The sequence below is a fragment of the Neophocaena asiaeorientalis genome, unplaced genomic scaffold, assembly GCF_003031525.2.
Source record: "Neophocaena asiaeorientalis asiaeorientalis breed wild unplaced genomic scaffold, Neophocaena_asiaeorientalis_V1.1 scaffold30, whole genome shotgun sequence".
In the NCBI taxonomy this organism is placed as follows: domain Eukaryota; kingdom Metazoa; phylum Chordata; class Mammalia; order Artiodactyla; family Phocoenidae; genus Neophocaena; species Neophocaena asiaeorientalis.
The window spans coordinates 7,877,956-7,890,612 of record NW_020174923.1 but is presented as its reverse complement, the minus strand read 5'-3'; the positions used below and the strand labels follow the sequence as shown (position 1 = coordinate 7,890,612).

The 12,657-nt window shown below is 54.5% G+C and overlaps 2 protein-coding genes across 2 annotated transcripts in view; one reads left to right on the top strand and one right to left on the bottom strand.

Moving 5' to 3' along the window:
- Positions 1–548: 548 nt before the first annotated feature.
- Positions 549–2,779, bottom strand: AANAT (aralkylamine N-acetyltransferase). The gene is given in 6 exon segments (XM_024760615.1): positions 549–607; positions 610–780; positions 783–846; positions 1,239–1,393; positions 1,705–1,940; positions 2,739–2,779. Coding segments are annotated over 6 exon segments (726 nt in total).
- Positions 2,780–3,378: 599 nt separating this feature from the next.
- LOC112410180 ((E3-independent) E2 ubiquitin-conjugating enzyme-like) overlaps positions 3,379–12,657 on the top strand; it is a 9,527-nt gene continuing 248 nt past the window's right edge. Inside the window, exons 1-3 of the mRNA XM_024760614.1 lie at positions 3,379–3,385; positions 12,161–12,360; positions 12,456–12,651. Of these exons, the coding sequence (XP_024616382.1) occupies positions 3,379–3,385; positions 12,161–12,360; positions 12,456–12,651 (403 nt within the window). The remainder of the gene's footprint in view (positions 3,386–12,160; positions 12,361–12,455; positions 12,652–12,657) is intronic.

The window sequence follows — 12,657 nt, the reverse complement described above, 5'->3', positions numbered from 1 at the left end:
CCTTCATCCCACACCCCGTGGGACAGAGGACCCACAGGCACCGTGGGTGCCCAGGGTGGGCGGGTGGGGGAGCTGGGAGGTGGCCCCTGCCCTTCCCTGCTCCCGGCTGCCTCCATTCCAGGGATGAGGATGGGAAGGGGCAGCCCTGGGCCTGGGGGAATAAGGGCCCCCTGGGCACCCAGCTCCTTTGGTGAGGACGCTGAAGCAGGGCTGCAGGCCGCCTCCCACTGTCCCCAATTCACCCACCCAGCCACGTGTGGGCACAGTTTGGATGCAGGGGGTCCAGGAGGCCTCGCGTGGACAGACTGGAGGATACAGCACTCGTGCCCCAGCAGGGCAGCCTGGGCCGGGAGCAGCCGCCCTGCCCTCTCTTTATTTCACCCCGACGCCCCACCCCAGGACCCTCTGGGAATCACTGTCTCCCTTCAGGCTGAGCTGAGCTGAGCGACAGCAGGGCAGAGAAGGGGACAGCGGGACTGGGTAGGAGCCCCCAGCCTGCCTCCCCACACCCCTGGCACCCGTCCGTGGGCTCCCCGGGGGCGGCCAGTTCAGCAGTCGGTGTGCCTGCGTGGGGAGGCGTGGCCCCGCAGGGAGCACTGCATCTCCCAAAGGCGAGTGAGCCCACAGCACACGGGCCCACGGGGTGGAAGCCGAACCTCTGGTAGAAGGGCACCAGCCTGTCCTCGCACGTGAGCATGGCCAGGTGCACGCCCGGATGGCCGCCCAGGTGGTGCAGGTGGCGCCGGAGCAGGACGGAGCCCTTGCCCTGCCTCCAGAGGGGCGGTGCGCGGCCAGCACGTGCAGGTGGGCCGTGCGGCCCCCGGGCCTGTGCAGTGTCAGCGACTCCTGGGGGCGAGAGACGGACATGAGTCCAGGTCACCTCTGTGGACACCTGCACCCCCAAACCACCCCCACCTGGGCCAAGGGCAGGTGCCCCTGAGTGCCTCTAATCAGGACCCCCCTCCTACCCAAGGAGACCCCAAATTGAGACCTACATTCCCAGCCTTATGGCGGTCCCTTCATGAGGGCCTTGAGACCGCAAAGGACTGGTCTTGCCCTGGAGAGGACCCACGTCTGTGCTCATCTCTTATCTCGGAGGAAGAAATCCCAGCCTCCAGGCTCCTCCCCCCACCTGGCTGCCTCTGTGAGCGCAGGAGGAGCTGGCGCCATCGGGCAGTGGTCTCTCCCCCGGAGACCCTCCTGGGGCTGGGCATCTCTGCCCCCAGCCCCTTCCTCACCAGAGTGAGTCTCTCCTCAGCCCACAGGGAGCCGACGATGAAGGCCACGAGGCGGCCCTCCACGAACCAGTCCAGGGGCAGCTCAGGACACAGGGCCAGTAAGTGCTGGACCTGGTCCAGGTTCAGGGGGCAGATGCCCGAGACAGAGATGCAGGCTGTGGAGCCGGGCCTGGCGGTGACTCCGTGGTCACTGTACCACATGCCCACTGTCCACTGAGCATCTGCTCGGATGCTGGGGGTAGGCTCCCTCAGCCCCCAGCCCTGCCCACAGGAAAGCAGAGGATTCAGGGCTGCTCTCCCCACACTTTGCTGAACACACGTGTGTTCTTGCACACGCACAGAAACACCCAGAGTCAGATACTCTGGGCTCCCAACTGCCAAGGGCAGGAGGCTCGAGGGTCTTCTCTCCAAGGGCAACAGCGACAGAGTTCAGCAGCGTCCTGGACCCTGTTGGGGGGTTGCCCACCCTCTCACTCAATCTCAGACACGCCGCCAGGAGCATCCTCTGGGGTGAGGCAGCAAAACTCGGTGGGGAGTGTGTGGCGCCGCTGGTGACTTGGGGGCTCCGGGATCCCAGGTGGCAGGCGCAGAGCCACAGGCTTCAGGTAGTGGATGCTCTGAGTGGACCTCCTGGCCGCTGCTGCTACCCTGGGGTCCCCAGCTTCAGAAGTGGCCTCTGTGATGAGGAGGGCCCCTCTGCACCTGTTGTGGAGGAGCGACGGTCAGGGGTCTGGTCCTCAACTCCCGGGGGGCCGTCCAGGGAGATGGTGCATCTTGCCTCTTTTGTAGGGGACCTGGAGTGGGGAGTCTGGGGGCCGGGGTGGAGCGGGCAAGCAGGGCGTGGACACTTCCTGCCCTGTCCCTGCTCACTGGGTCCCCGGCTCACTGTTTGTCTCTTTCCCTGACCGTCTGCTGATGTGCACTTCTTAGAGGTGGCCGTCCCTCCCTTACAAAGCCCCACATCCTGCACGTCGCCCTGCCCTCCCTCCTCCACCTTCTCTCCCCACATCTCCAAGCCCCAAGCAGGGGACTCCCGTTCTTGAATTCTGGGAGCCCAGGGGCAGGGGTCCCACTTATCAGGACTGTGGGGCAGGGGCTCCAATGTTCCCCCCACAGAGCCAATCACCCCAGGGGTCATCCACAGGCTCAGGACCAGAAAAATCCAGACTCCTGGGTACACGGCTGTTGTAGCAAGTGTGGCCGGGCAGCACGTGATGTTGACCTCAGAGATTTCTAATCCCCCACCCGCCCCGCCTCCATATTACAGAAAGGTCGAAGTCAGCAGGGCTCCGGCCACCCTGTGCCTTGTCCCTGCGTGCTGAGGGTGAAACCTCAGATGGCACACGGTTGCAGGGGATTACAGTGGCTGGCTGAGGCCCCAGAGTTTTGGGGGAAGAGCACAGGGCTAAGCCTCATGGGTCCTCTCTAATCCCTGCCTTGGCGCCAACTGGCTGGCACAGGCATTCACCCTCTGTCCCCTGGAAGCCTGGGCAAGCCCACCTCTGAGGGTCCTTCCAGCTCTGGCAGCCTGAGTGTGCCATCATTTAGAGCACTTGCCTGGTGGCCAATTAGAACTGCAGACCCAGAGGGGAGGGCACAGTCCGGGTACTGGATGTAAAGTCAATGTCATCAAATGTCCCAGTGTGGGGACGGCTCAGGGGCTTCTCTCCAGACCCCTGTTGGTAGGGTTTTGCTCTTTGTGCCACAGTCTCCCTCCAGTACCAGCTCCCTTGAGAGGGTCCTGCGACCACGGCTCCCCCAGCTCTGACTGCTCATCCTGCCCCCACTCTGCACTTCTTCTCCCATGATGGCTCCCATTTAGGGGTCCCACTGTCACCCCCTCCAGCCTGGTCTCCTTTGGGGCCTCCTGGCCCGCCAGACAGGGATACACACATCTGGGCAACAGCTGTGGCTGGCTGCCAGATCGCTCCTACAGGCTCTGTAGTCCCAGGCAAATCCTGGGCTATGGCTGGGCTCCTGTTCCAGGGCTCCAGAACATTCTATGACAATTGGAGGCAGGTTGTCCAGGGCACATGGTGAACCCCAGAGGGCCATGGGACCTGACTGCCCACCTGCCCCAGCAGAGCCTGGCCTCTGATCCGGCTGAGCCCCCATCCCACTAATGCTCCATAGCGGTGGGATGACGGGTACAGACTTGGCTGTCCTCACGATGGAGTGGACATCTGAGTCACAGTATGGGAAGAACATTCTGAGGGACCGCGTGTCTCCACAGGGAAGCTGGGGCCCAAGCTTGGGGATGTTCTCTCTGGGTTGGAGGGGGCAACCATTAACAGGAAGAAAGATGAGGAAATGAGCAGACCCAGGATCAGGACACACCCCAGAACCCAAGGAGGGGCCAGCAGCATCTCATGCAGCCCAGAGTGGAGAAAAGATCTTAGATTCCCCTAACAAGGAGGCTTCTGATGGCTGTTAAGAGTCCTTCCAGGGCTTCCCTGGTGGTGACAGAGGGGTGGGGTGGGTGGGGAGGAGATGCAGTGTTTTGGGGGGCCCCGAAACACTCTGATGATGCCTCTGAGACCCCAGTTTTCCCAGCAGAGCAACCAAAAGGCCTGGACAGGCAGGGAAGGCAGCCCTCAGTTCAGGCACTTGGGCAACTAGTTGCATTTTCTGGTGGTTTTGAGGGTGGCATCCTTTTCTCATTCCTCCCCTGCACTTAAGATAGGCTCTGCACACCTGGCACGGAGCACATTTTGCCTAATCATATTTACTTTTCCAACCATAATCTGTCACTAGCAGGTTCCCCAGGGGACAGAGGCTGAGATGGAGAATTGTGTGCAGGAGTTTCACTGGGCGAGCTCCCGGGAGCGTATAAACCTCTGGAAAACAGAAATTGTATTGAACGTGTGGCGATGTGCTAGATACAGAGACCAGGAGCCTATCAACTAGGTGGCGATTCTGTTGAGGAGGGTGATACTTAGCTCGTTGATTTTCTGTGGATTTATTTTGAAGCCTCCTTTGCATAGATAGGCTGACATCACTGCAGGGCTGAATGTGGCCCCGTCCTTATTTAGGGTTCAAAATCTGCCACATTACACAGGCAGTTTCCTCAGGAACTTTCCAGACCTTTCTGCAACGGAGGTGTCAAAAGCAGGAAGAGTTCGCCACCTCCTGGAGAAAGAGGGGACCTACGGCTTCCTGAGCATCTGGAGCCCCACTCTCCAACGGAAAGATCCCGTGAGCCGCATATGTGATTTTCAATTTTCTAGTAGCCACGTGAGAAAAAGCCAAAAGAAACAGGTTAATTTGATTTTAAAAAAATATTGTATTTAACCCAATATATATAAAGTTATTGTCATTTCAACAAGTAATCAATATAAAAATTATTAGACATGTTTCATACTCTGGTTTTTTTTTTCTTTTATACACTGAGTCTTCATAATCCAGTGTCAATTCAGACCAGCCACATCTCAAGTGCTCAAGACCCACAGGTGGTTAGGGGCCACGGCAGTGGGCAGTCCAGATCTAGAAACTGAAGTTTAAGGAGAGAGCAATGGTGGGGGGAGGCACATGTGTATGTGTGTGCACGTGTGTGTATACATGTGTATATGTACGTATGTGCACGTGGGGTGAATGTGCCTGTGTAGGGTGTGTGTCTAGGACAAATGGAGAACTTGGGACTTGAGCAAAGACAGAGGTGTCCCAGAGACCTGTTGGCACCATCGGGACCTTTGAGAGAAGTTGGTTTGTTTTGTTCAATCATTCAACAAAATTTTTTAAAAATTGACATGTAGTTGATTTACAATGTTGTGTTAATTTCTGCTGTATAGCAAAGTGATTCAGTTATACATATATATACAGTCTTTTTCATATATTTTCCGTTATGGTTTATCACAGGATATTGAATATAGTTCCCTGGGCCGTGCAGTAGGACCTTGTTGTTTATCCATTCTATATATAATAGTTTGCATCTGCTAACCCCAAACTCCTAATCCATCCCTCCCCCACCCCCTACCCCTCTGACAACCGCAAGTCTGTTTTCTATGTCTGTGAGTCTTTTTCTCAACAAAAATCTTTTGAGTACCTACTATGAATCAGAACTATGCTGGATGCTGGAATACAAAGGTACAAAGAAGATACGGTCCCACAGGAGAGACAGGCATGCAAATAAATGGTTGTAATAGAGGGAAATAAATGCAATCAGACAGGTATGACCAGGTAAGCGGGGAAAATAGGGCTCTTGGAAGACTTCATAGATAAGAAGCCCCAAGCTGGGGCTTCCCTGGTGGCGCAGTGGTTAAGAATACGCCTGCCAATGCAGGACACACGGGTTTGAGCCCTGGTCCGGGAAGATCCCACATGCTGTGGAGCAATAAAGCCCATGCACCACAACTGCTGAGCCTGCGCTCTAGAGCCCGCCAGTCACAAGTACTGGAGCCCATGCTCCGCATCAAGAGAAGCCACTGCAATGAGAAGGCTGCACACCGCAATGAAGAGCAGCCCCTGCTCTCAGCAACTAGAGAAGGCCCGTGCGCAGCAACAAAGACGCAACTCAGCCATAAATAAATAAATAGATAGATAGATAGAATAAAAAGAAGCCCCAAGCTGAGTATTGTAAGATGAAAAGGAGTTCTTTAGGTAAAACCATGGGTTGAAGTAGAGGAATAAAAAATTACAAGCAGGGCTGCCTTGGTGGAGCAGTGGTTGAGAGTCCGCCTGCCGATGCAGGGGACATGGCATGGGTTCGTGCCCTGGTCTGGGAAGATCCCACATGCCGCCGGGCGGCTGGGACCGTGAGCCATGGCCGCTGAGCCTGCACATCCGGAGCCTGTGCTCCGCAACGGGAGAGGCCACAACAGTGAGAGGCCCGTGTACCGCCAAAAAAAAAAAAAAGAAAAGAAAAAATTACAAGCAGATGGTGAAGCAAGTGCAAAGGCATGGTGGCCCCAAAACGTTGGGATCCTGGCGTGAGCAGCTGAGGCCAGAGCGTGGACTGTGTGCACTGGGTGCAGAGCTGGAAGGCGGGGTGGGAGGTAGGTGGAAGGAACCAATTCATAAAGGGGCCCTTGTGCCATTCTCTGGTGGACCATGGAAAGCCACAGAAAGACGCTAAACTAAGAAGTCGAATGGTCATGTTTATATTTTCAATCTCCCGGGAACAAGGTGGTGAGGCGACTACAGCAATGGCGTAGGCAAGGGATGGAGATGAATTAATAGCAGCAGGTAACGTTGATCAAGCTCCTACATTGTGCAGGCAGGTGCAAAGCACCTCCCATTCATCATGTCAGTTAAATTCTCAATAGCCCTATCTAGTAGGTAGTTATTATTCCCATTTTACAGAAAGGAAACCAAGGCTCAGAGAAGTAAAATAAGTTGCCCAAGGTCACATAGTGAGTCAGCGGCAGCACAAGCTTCAAACCCACGTTCATCTAACAGCAGAACCCCAGCCTTAGCCACTGTACCGTCCCATCACCACTCCCGCACCAGCCCCCGTGGAGCTGCCCTCCGCGGAGCAGCTCTGGATTTGGGGTTGTGAAAAGGGGGTAGAGGGACCATGACCTGGGCTTTGATGACTTACGGAGCTCAATATCGAGGGCTGACCCTCAGGTGGCCAACTTGGTACCCAGGTAAGTGACCCTGCCATCAACCTGGATGAGGACTCTGAGAAAAGGAAGGGGTTTGGGGAGAAGATGCCACTTGGCACCCGTGGCTGGTCATCCAGGAAACACCCACGTGTTGGTGCTGGGGTGTCGGTGGTGAAGAGCATGGCCTGATTAAATCACTGCAGCCCTGTTGTTCTGCAAGCTGGTCTGGTGGATTTGCTGTCTTTGGCCCCTGTATCCTTAAGAAGGAGGGAAGCAGGATGAGCCTGCCAAGCCTGGGCTCTCACTATGGCTCAGCCTTCCCACTGTTGCCCTCAGCACAAAGTGTTTCACGCAGTGGATTGCAACCCATCCTCAGAGTCAGGAGTGAGAATGGCCAAAGGCCAGCTGGTCTGGGTCCTGATTCTGACTGTACTGCAGGGTGACCTTGGGCAGACCCCACACCTGGTTCTCCCAGGGCATCAATGCAAGGAGAGGTGAGGCTCCAGGGACAAGAAGAGCCCCTTTAACTCCAAAAGCCCGTGATTCTAGAGCAACACACAGCTGGATCTCAGAGGCGTTTCTCCAGCCAGCCACTGAGGTGTGGGAGGACTCTCCAGGGCAGCTCCCCTCCTGTCCCACTTTCTGAACTACAGCCCCCAGTGCTGAAGCCAGCCTAGAGCCCCCCAAACACTCATTGCAGGGTAGAAGGACCTCTCTGAGCCCGTCTGATTTTGCTCCTACACGGAGGTTTGGAGAGGCCGGGCAGGGTAAGGCACCCCCAGGGGGCGGTGTGGGGCCCATGCGCACTTCATGCATGGGTCTGGAGAGGCAGCCAGTGGCCAGTTAAGATAGGGACAAGACACGGCCTGCTTCCCAGAGATCAGCTCACTTTGCTGTCAGCTCTGCTGCCTCCTGCACCTGGCCAGCTCCTTAGCAAGGGGAGTGGCCAGGCTAGCTCAGTTTCTGGCAGGCACATTTGTAAATAAGCAAAATTCTCCCAAGAAGCATCTCTATTCGCCAAGAAGGGCTAGGTGTTGGGGCCATGAGAGAAGGGGGTTTCTCCATTGGGGAATAAAGGGTTTTTTTCATTCAACAATTATGAAAATAAAAATCAGGCAGTCGCTTCCATCCAGGCTCACCCCACTCGCCAGCCTGGATGTAAAGAGACACTGTCTGGGGGTTTGGGGTTTGGGAAGGAGTCAAGACTCAAACCTTGTCCAGGGCATCTCAGGTCTGAGTGAGGGCACTGAAGGTCACCACGAGGTGGGGAGGAATGCACTGAGCCTCTCTCTGTAAAAGGGCTCGGATGAAGCTCAAACTGGGGGTGATAGAACGGGCTTTGAGGGACTTCCCTGGTGGTCCAGTGCCTAAGACTCTGCCTTCCTAATGCAGGGGGCCCGGGTTTGACCTTTGGTTGGGGAACTAGATCCCACGTGCTGCAACTAAGAGTTCGCATGCCACAACTAAAAGATCCCGCATGCCGCAACAAATATCGCGCACGTGGCAACAAAGATCCTGCATGTAGCAACAAAGACCCGGCGCAGCCAAATAAATAAAATATGATAAAAAGAGAAGAAAGGGCTTTGAGATAGCACGGGCAGGAGAGGGCTAGAGAGCGCTGCTCTCCCCCACCCCAGCTTCAACTCCTCAGGTATACAGAGAGGATGGGAAACTGGCCAAGTGGAAGTACAGAAACCTCAGACTGTACCCACCAAGATGTTACATTATTGCGTGCCAGTGCTGTGCCAGGCACTCACTAGGCACCAGGGTTACACATATAAATACAAGAGGATCCACGTGCTCAAAACAGGTTTAGCAAGGGAGGGGTCAGCATTTGAAATCTAGGTCTCTTGCCTACAGCCTAGAACGTTCTTGGTGGTGGTGCGGGAGCGGGGCACAGCACAGTCTGGTGCAGTGCTTCACAAAGTAGGGGCTCATACTTCCTCCCTCACAGGCAGATAATCTACGTAAAGGTGGGTAATCTATGCAAGCACTTATCATAGTACCTGGCATTAAGTTACAGCTCAATAAATGGTTGCTATTATTAGCTGTTATTATAAGAAGCCACAGAATAAACACGGCACATCTTCCTGGAGTGCTAATTTTACTCAACGATTAGGGAAAAAAGGACATTCTTTTTATATTAAAACAAACACTGGCATAAGCTGGAGTAGAACGCAAAGCTCACTTGGATTTTTGACCTCAAACAAAGATTTCGGGCGTTCATTGCCCTGACCCTCCTAACGACTTGCTCACCCCCCCATCCCTTGATGGACACAGGACTAGAAAAGCCCCTGCAGGGACTTCCCTGGCGGTCCAGTGGTTAGGACTCCATGCTCTCACTGCTGAGGGCCCGGGGTTGGGTTCAATCCCTGGTTGGGGAACTAACATCCCACAAGCCACGCGGCGTGGCCAAAAAAAAAGACCCTGCACTTGAGTCGGGAAACCTGGGTTCCAACCTGGCTCTGCCAGTTACTACCTTGTGACCTTAGGTGCTGAATTCCTTGGGTTCTGTTTCCTCACTGGTACAAGAGGGTTAATTACACCTATATTCCAGATTGTGATAACAAACAAGATAATGTATGTGAATGTGCCTGGCAAAGTGCCTGGTCAATAATAGGTGATCAATAAATGTTAGGTGATCGGGGCCAAGGAGACAGAGCTAAAGGGACATGGTAGATGGAATAGAAGTTACTATGTCACTGCTACTAAGCCTCCCAGGTCCTTATGGGGAAGGGAGTGGGGAACTGTGTCCTTACAGCAATGATTCCAGATGGCCATTCTGCACTGTGGTCTGTGATGGGAAGCCGATGATTTGGGAACCCAGCTGTGGCCCTGAATCATATACTAATTCCCCTTAAGCTCTTTTTCTATATCTTAGTATGTGAGTTTTCTAAGATACAGGTCCATATCTTAGTATGTGAGTTTTCTAAGATACAGGCCCGTATTGGGCCCCCCCCGCCCCAAGCCCAATAATTACCAATATTACTTATTACTCAATAAGTACTTGGCTCAGGGCATCTCATGTACTCAGGTTGCCATCTGTGCTTCATGCATGTTCTTCTTTTTTTTTTTTCTATTTTTTAAAAATGTTTTTTTCTTTCGTGAGTGTTCTTATAACTTTTCCATGAGTGTAGTCTGTATCCTCGGCAGCCTATAAAGTACCCAATGGGGCTTCCCTGGTGGCGCAGTGGTTGAGAGTCCGCCTGCCGATGCAGGGGACACGGGTTCGTGCCCCGGTCCAGGGAGATCCCACATGCTGCAGAGCAGCTGGGCCTGTGAGCCATGGCAGCTAAGCCTGTGCGTCCGGAGCCTGTGCTCCGCAACGGGAGAGGCCACAGCAGTGAGAGGCCCACGTACTCGCGTACCAAAAAAAAAAAAAAAAAAAAAAAAAATGTACCCAATGACTTTTTGGAAGAACCTAAATACTGTAATATCGAATCATCTTACTAATCTTCCATTGATGGTCTTGCAGAAAATTGTGGAAAAAGAAAAAAGATTTTAACTGAGAAAGGTGAGCGCTATATCTTGATTATTCCTAATTTCCTTTCAACAACCCATTATGAATCTGTCCGCTGAGAATACATCTAAATCTTTTGGAACTTACTTAGGAGACACATTAGTATAATTACTTTTTATATTTTAAAATGGCAATCTGGAGCAGATCATAGGTCTAAGAGTTCTTTCAATCTAGAATTTTAGTCTAGGCAGAGGGCTTGAAATATTATAATAATGTAATATTATAAAAAAAGTTCCTTTATTGAGGGAACTATATGCCAGGCACTGCTCTATTTCACTTAATCCTCTCAAATGCCAGATGAGACGGGTACTGCTATTACCTCCCCAATTTTACAGATGAGAAAATTAAGGTGAAAACAAGTTTATCAGCTTGCCAACTTTATAAGACTAGTAAGTGGCAGTGCTTGAAAATTGGAATCAAACTCTTCTTGTTCGTTATGCGGGCTTTCTCTAGTTGTGGTGAGCAGGGGCTACTCTTCCTTGCGGCACGCAGGCTTCTCATTGTGGTGGCTTCTCTTGTTGCGGAGCACGGGCTCTAGGTGCGCGGGCTCAGTACCTCCACAGCATGTGGGATCTTCCCGGGCCTGGGATTGAACGCATGTACCCTGCATTGGCAGGCAGATTCTCACACTGCGCCACCGGGGAATCCCCTATGGCTTCTACTCTTAACTACCTCACTATCCTACCTCTTGCCATGCATAAGCCTCAAGGAGCTTGAGGCTTATTTAGAGCTTGAGGCTTATTTACTCATTTAGATGTATTTAAAGTCAAACCACAGGGGCCACTAACACTTGCTTACCTTTCTTATTTATTTATTTAATTTAATTTATTTTTGGCTGCGTTGGGTCATCATTGTTGCGCGCGGGCTTTCTCTAGTTGCGTCGAGCGGGGGCTACTCTTCATTGTGGTGCACGGGCTTCTCATTGCGGTGGCTTCTCTTGTTGCGGAGCACGGGCTCTAGGCACTCAAGCTTCAGTAGTTTCGGCGCGCGGGCTCAGTAGTTGTGGCTCCCGGGCTCTAGAGCGCAGGCTCAACAGTGGTGCACGGGCTTCTCATTGCGGTGGCTTCTCTTGTTGCGGAGCACGGGCTCTAGGCACTCAAGCTTCAGTAGTTTCGGCGCGCGGGCTCAGTAGTTGTGGCTCCCGGGCTCTAGAGCGCAGGCTCAACAGTGGTGCACGGGCTTAGTTGCTCTGCGGCATGTGGGATCTTCCCGGACCAGGGCTCGAACCCGTGTCCCCTGCATTGGCAGGCGGATTCTAAACCACTGCGCCACCAGGGAAGCCCAACTTGCTTACCTTTCTGATCTTTCTCTGGGACTCCTTCACCAACCCCTTGACCAATCCCTGAGGGGTCATAACCTTCCAGGCTGTGCACGGAATTCCCTAACGCAATACACTCTAGATACACTATGTGGCCTTGCTTACAAGCTGCCTTGGAGCTGCTTTTAAGCTATTTAATGTGTACAGTACATGTTTTGCCTCCCCAACTAGATTGTAAACAACTAGAGGACAGAAACTGTACCTTGTTCTTTCTGTATCCCTCTCAGTGCCTATGACTAGACTGGAGACGCCAGGGGAGCTCATTAAGTGTTGTTGACACTCTTCGGACCATCCTCCGTCCCACCTCGGCCACTCCCCTTTTCGTCGGTGACCACTCTACTTCCTCCTGCTGGGTCCCCACCCCAGCCCGCTCCCTCTACTTTTATCCTCTCTGGCCCAGCTCGCCCTCGTGGAGTTTATCCGTTCCCACCACGTCCCCACCACGTCCCCCGCCCCAGGCAGAATCTCCAGCGTCCCCTAGCGACAAGGCGGTAGCCCCTAGCAACCGCATCTCGGTTTCCTGACGACGACGGCACGTAAGGTCACGTCAGCGCGCCGTGGTTCCGCCCCCGGCGCCGGCTGGCCCCGCCTGCCCGCGCCTCTTTCGTCGCCGCCGCTGCTGCCGTTTCTGCTGCCGCTGCTGCTGCCACCACCGCCGCCGCCGCCCGAGACTCGCGCAGAGCAGTTATGGCGGATCCAGCAGCACCCGCACCCGCGCCCGCAGTCTCGGCTCCCGCCCAGGTCCCAGCCACAGCCCCGGTCGAGACTCGCGCAGAGCAGTTATGGCGGATCCAGCAGCACCCGCACCCGCGCCCGCAGTCTCGGCTCCCGCCCAGGTCCCAGACACGGCCCCGGACGAGACCTCGGCCCCGGACGCAGCCCCCGCCCCGGCCCCGGCGCCGGCGCCCGCCCCGGACTCGGCCTCCGGGCCGTCCTCGGACTCCGGTCCCGAAGCCGGCTCGCAGCGGCTGCTGTTCTCTCACGACCTGGTGTCGGGCCGTTACCGCGGCTCGGTGCACTTCGGGCTGGTGCGCCTCA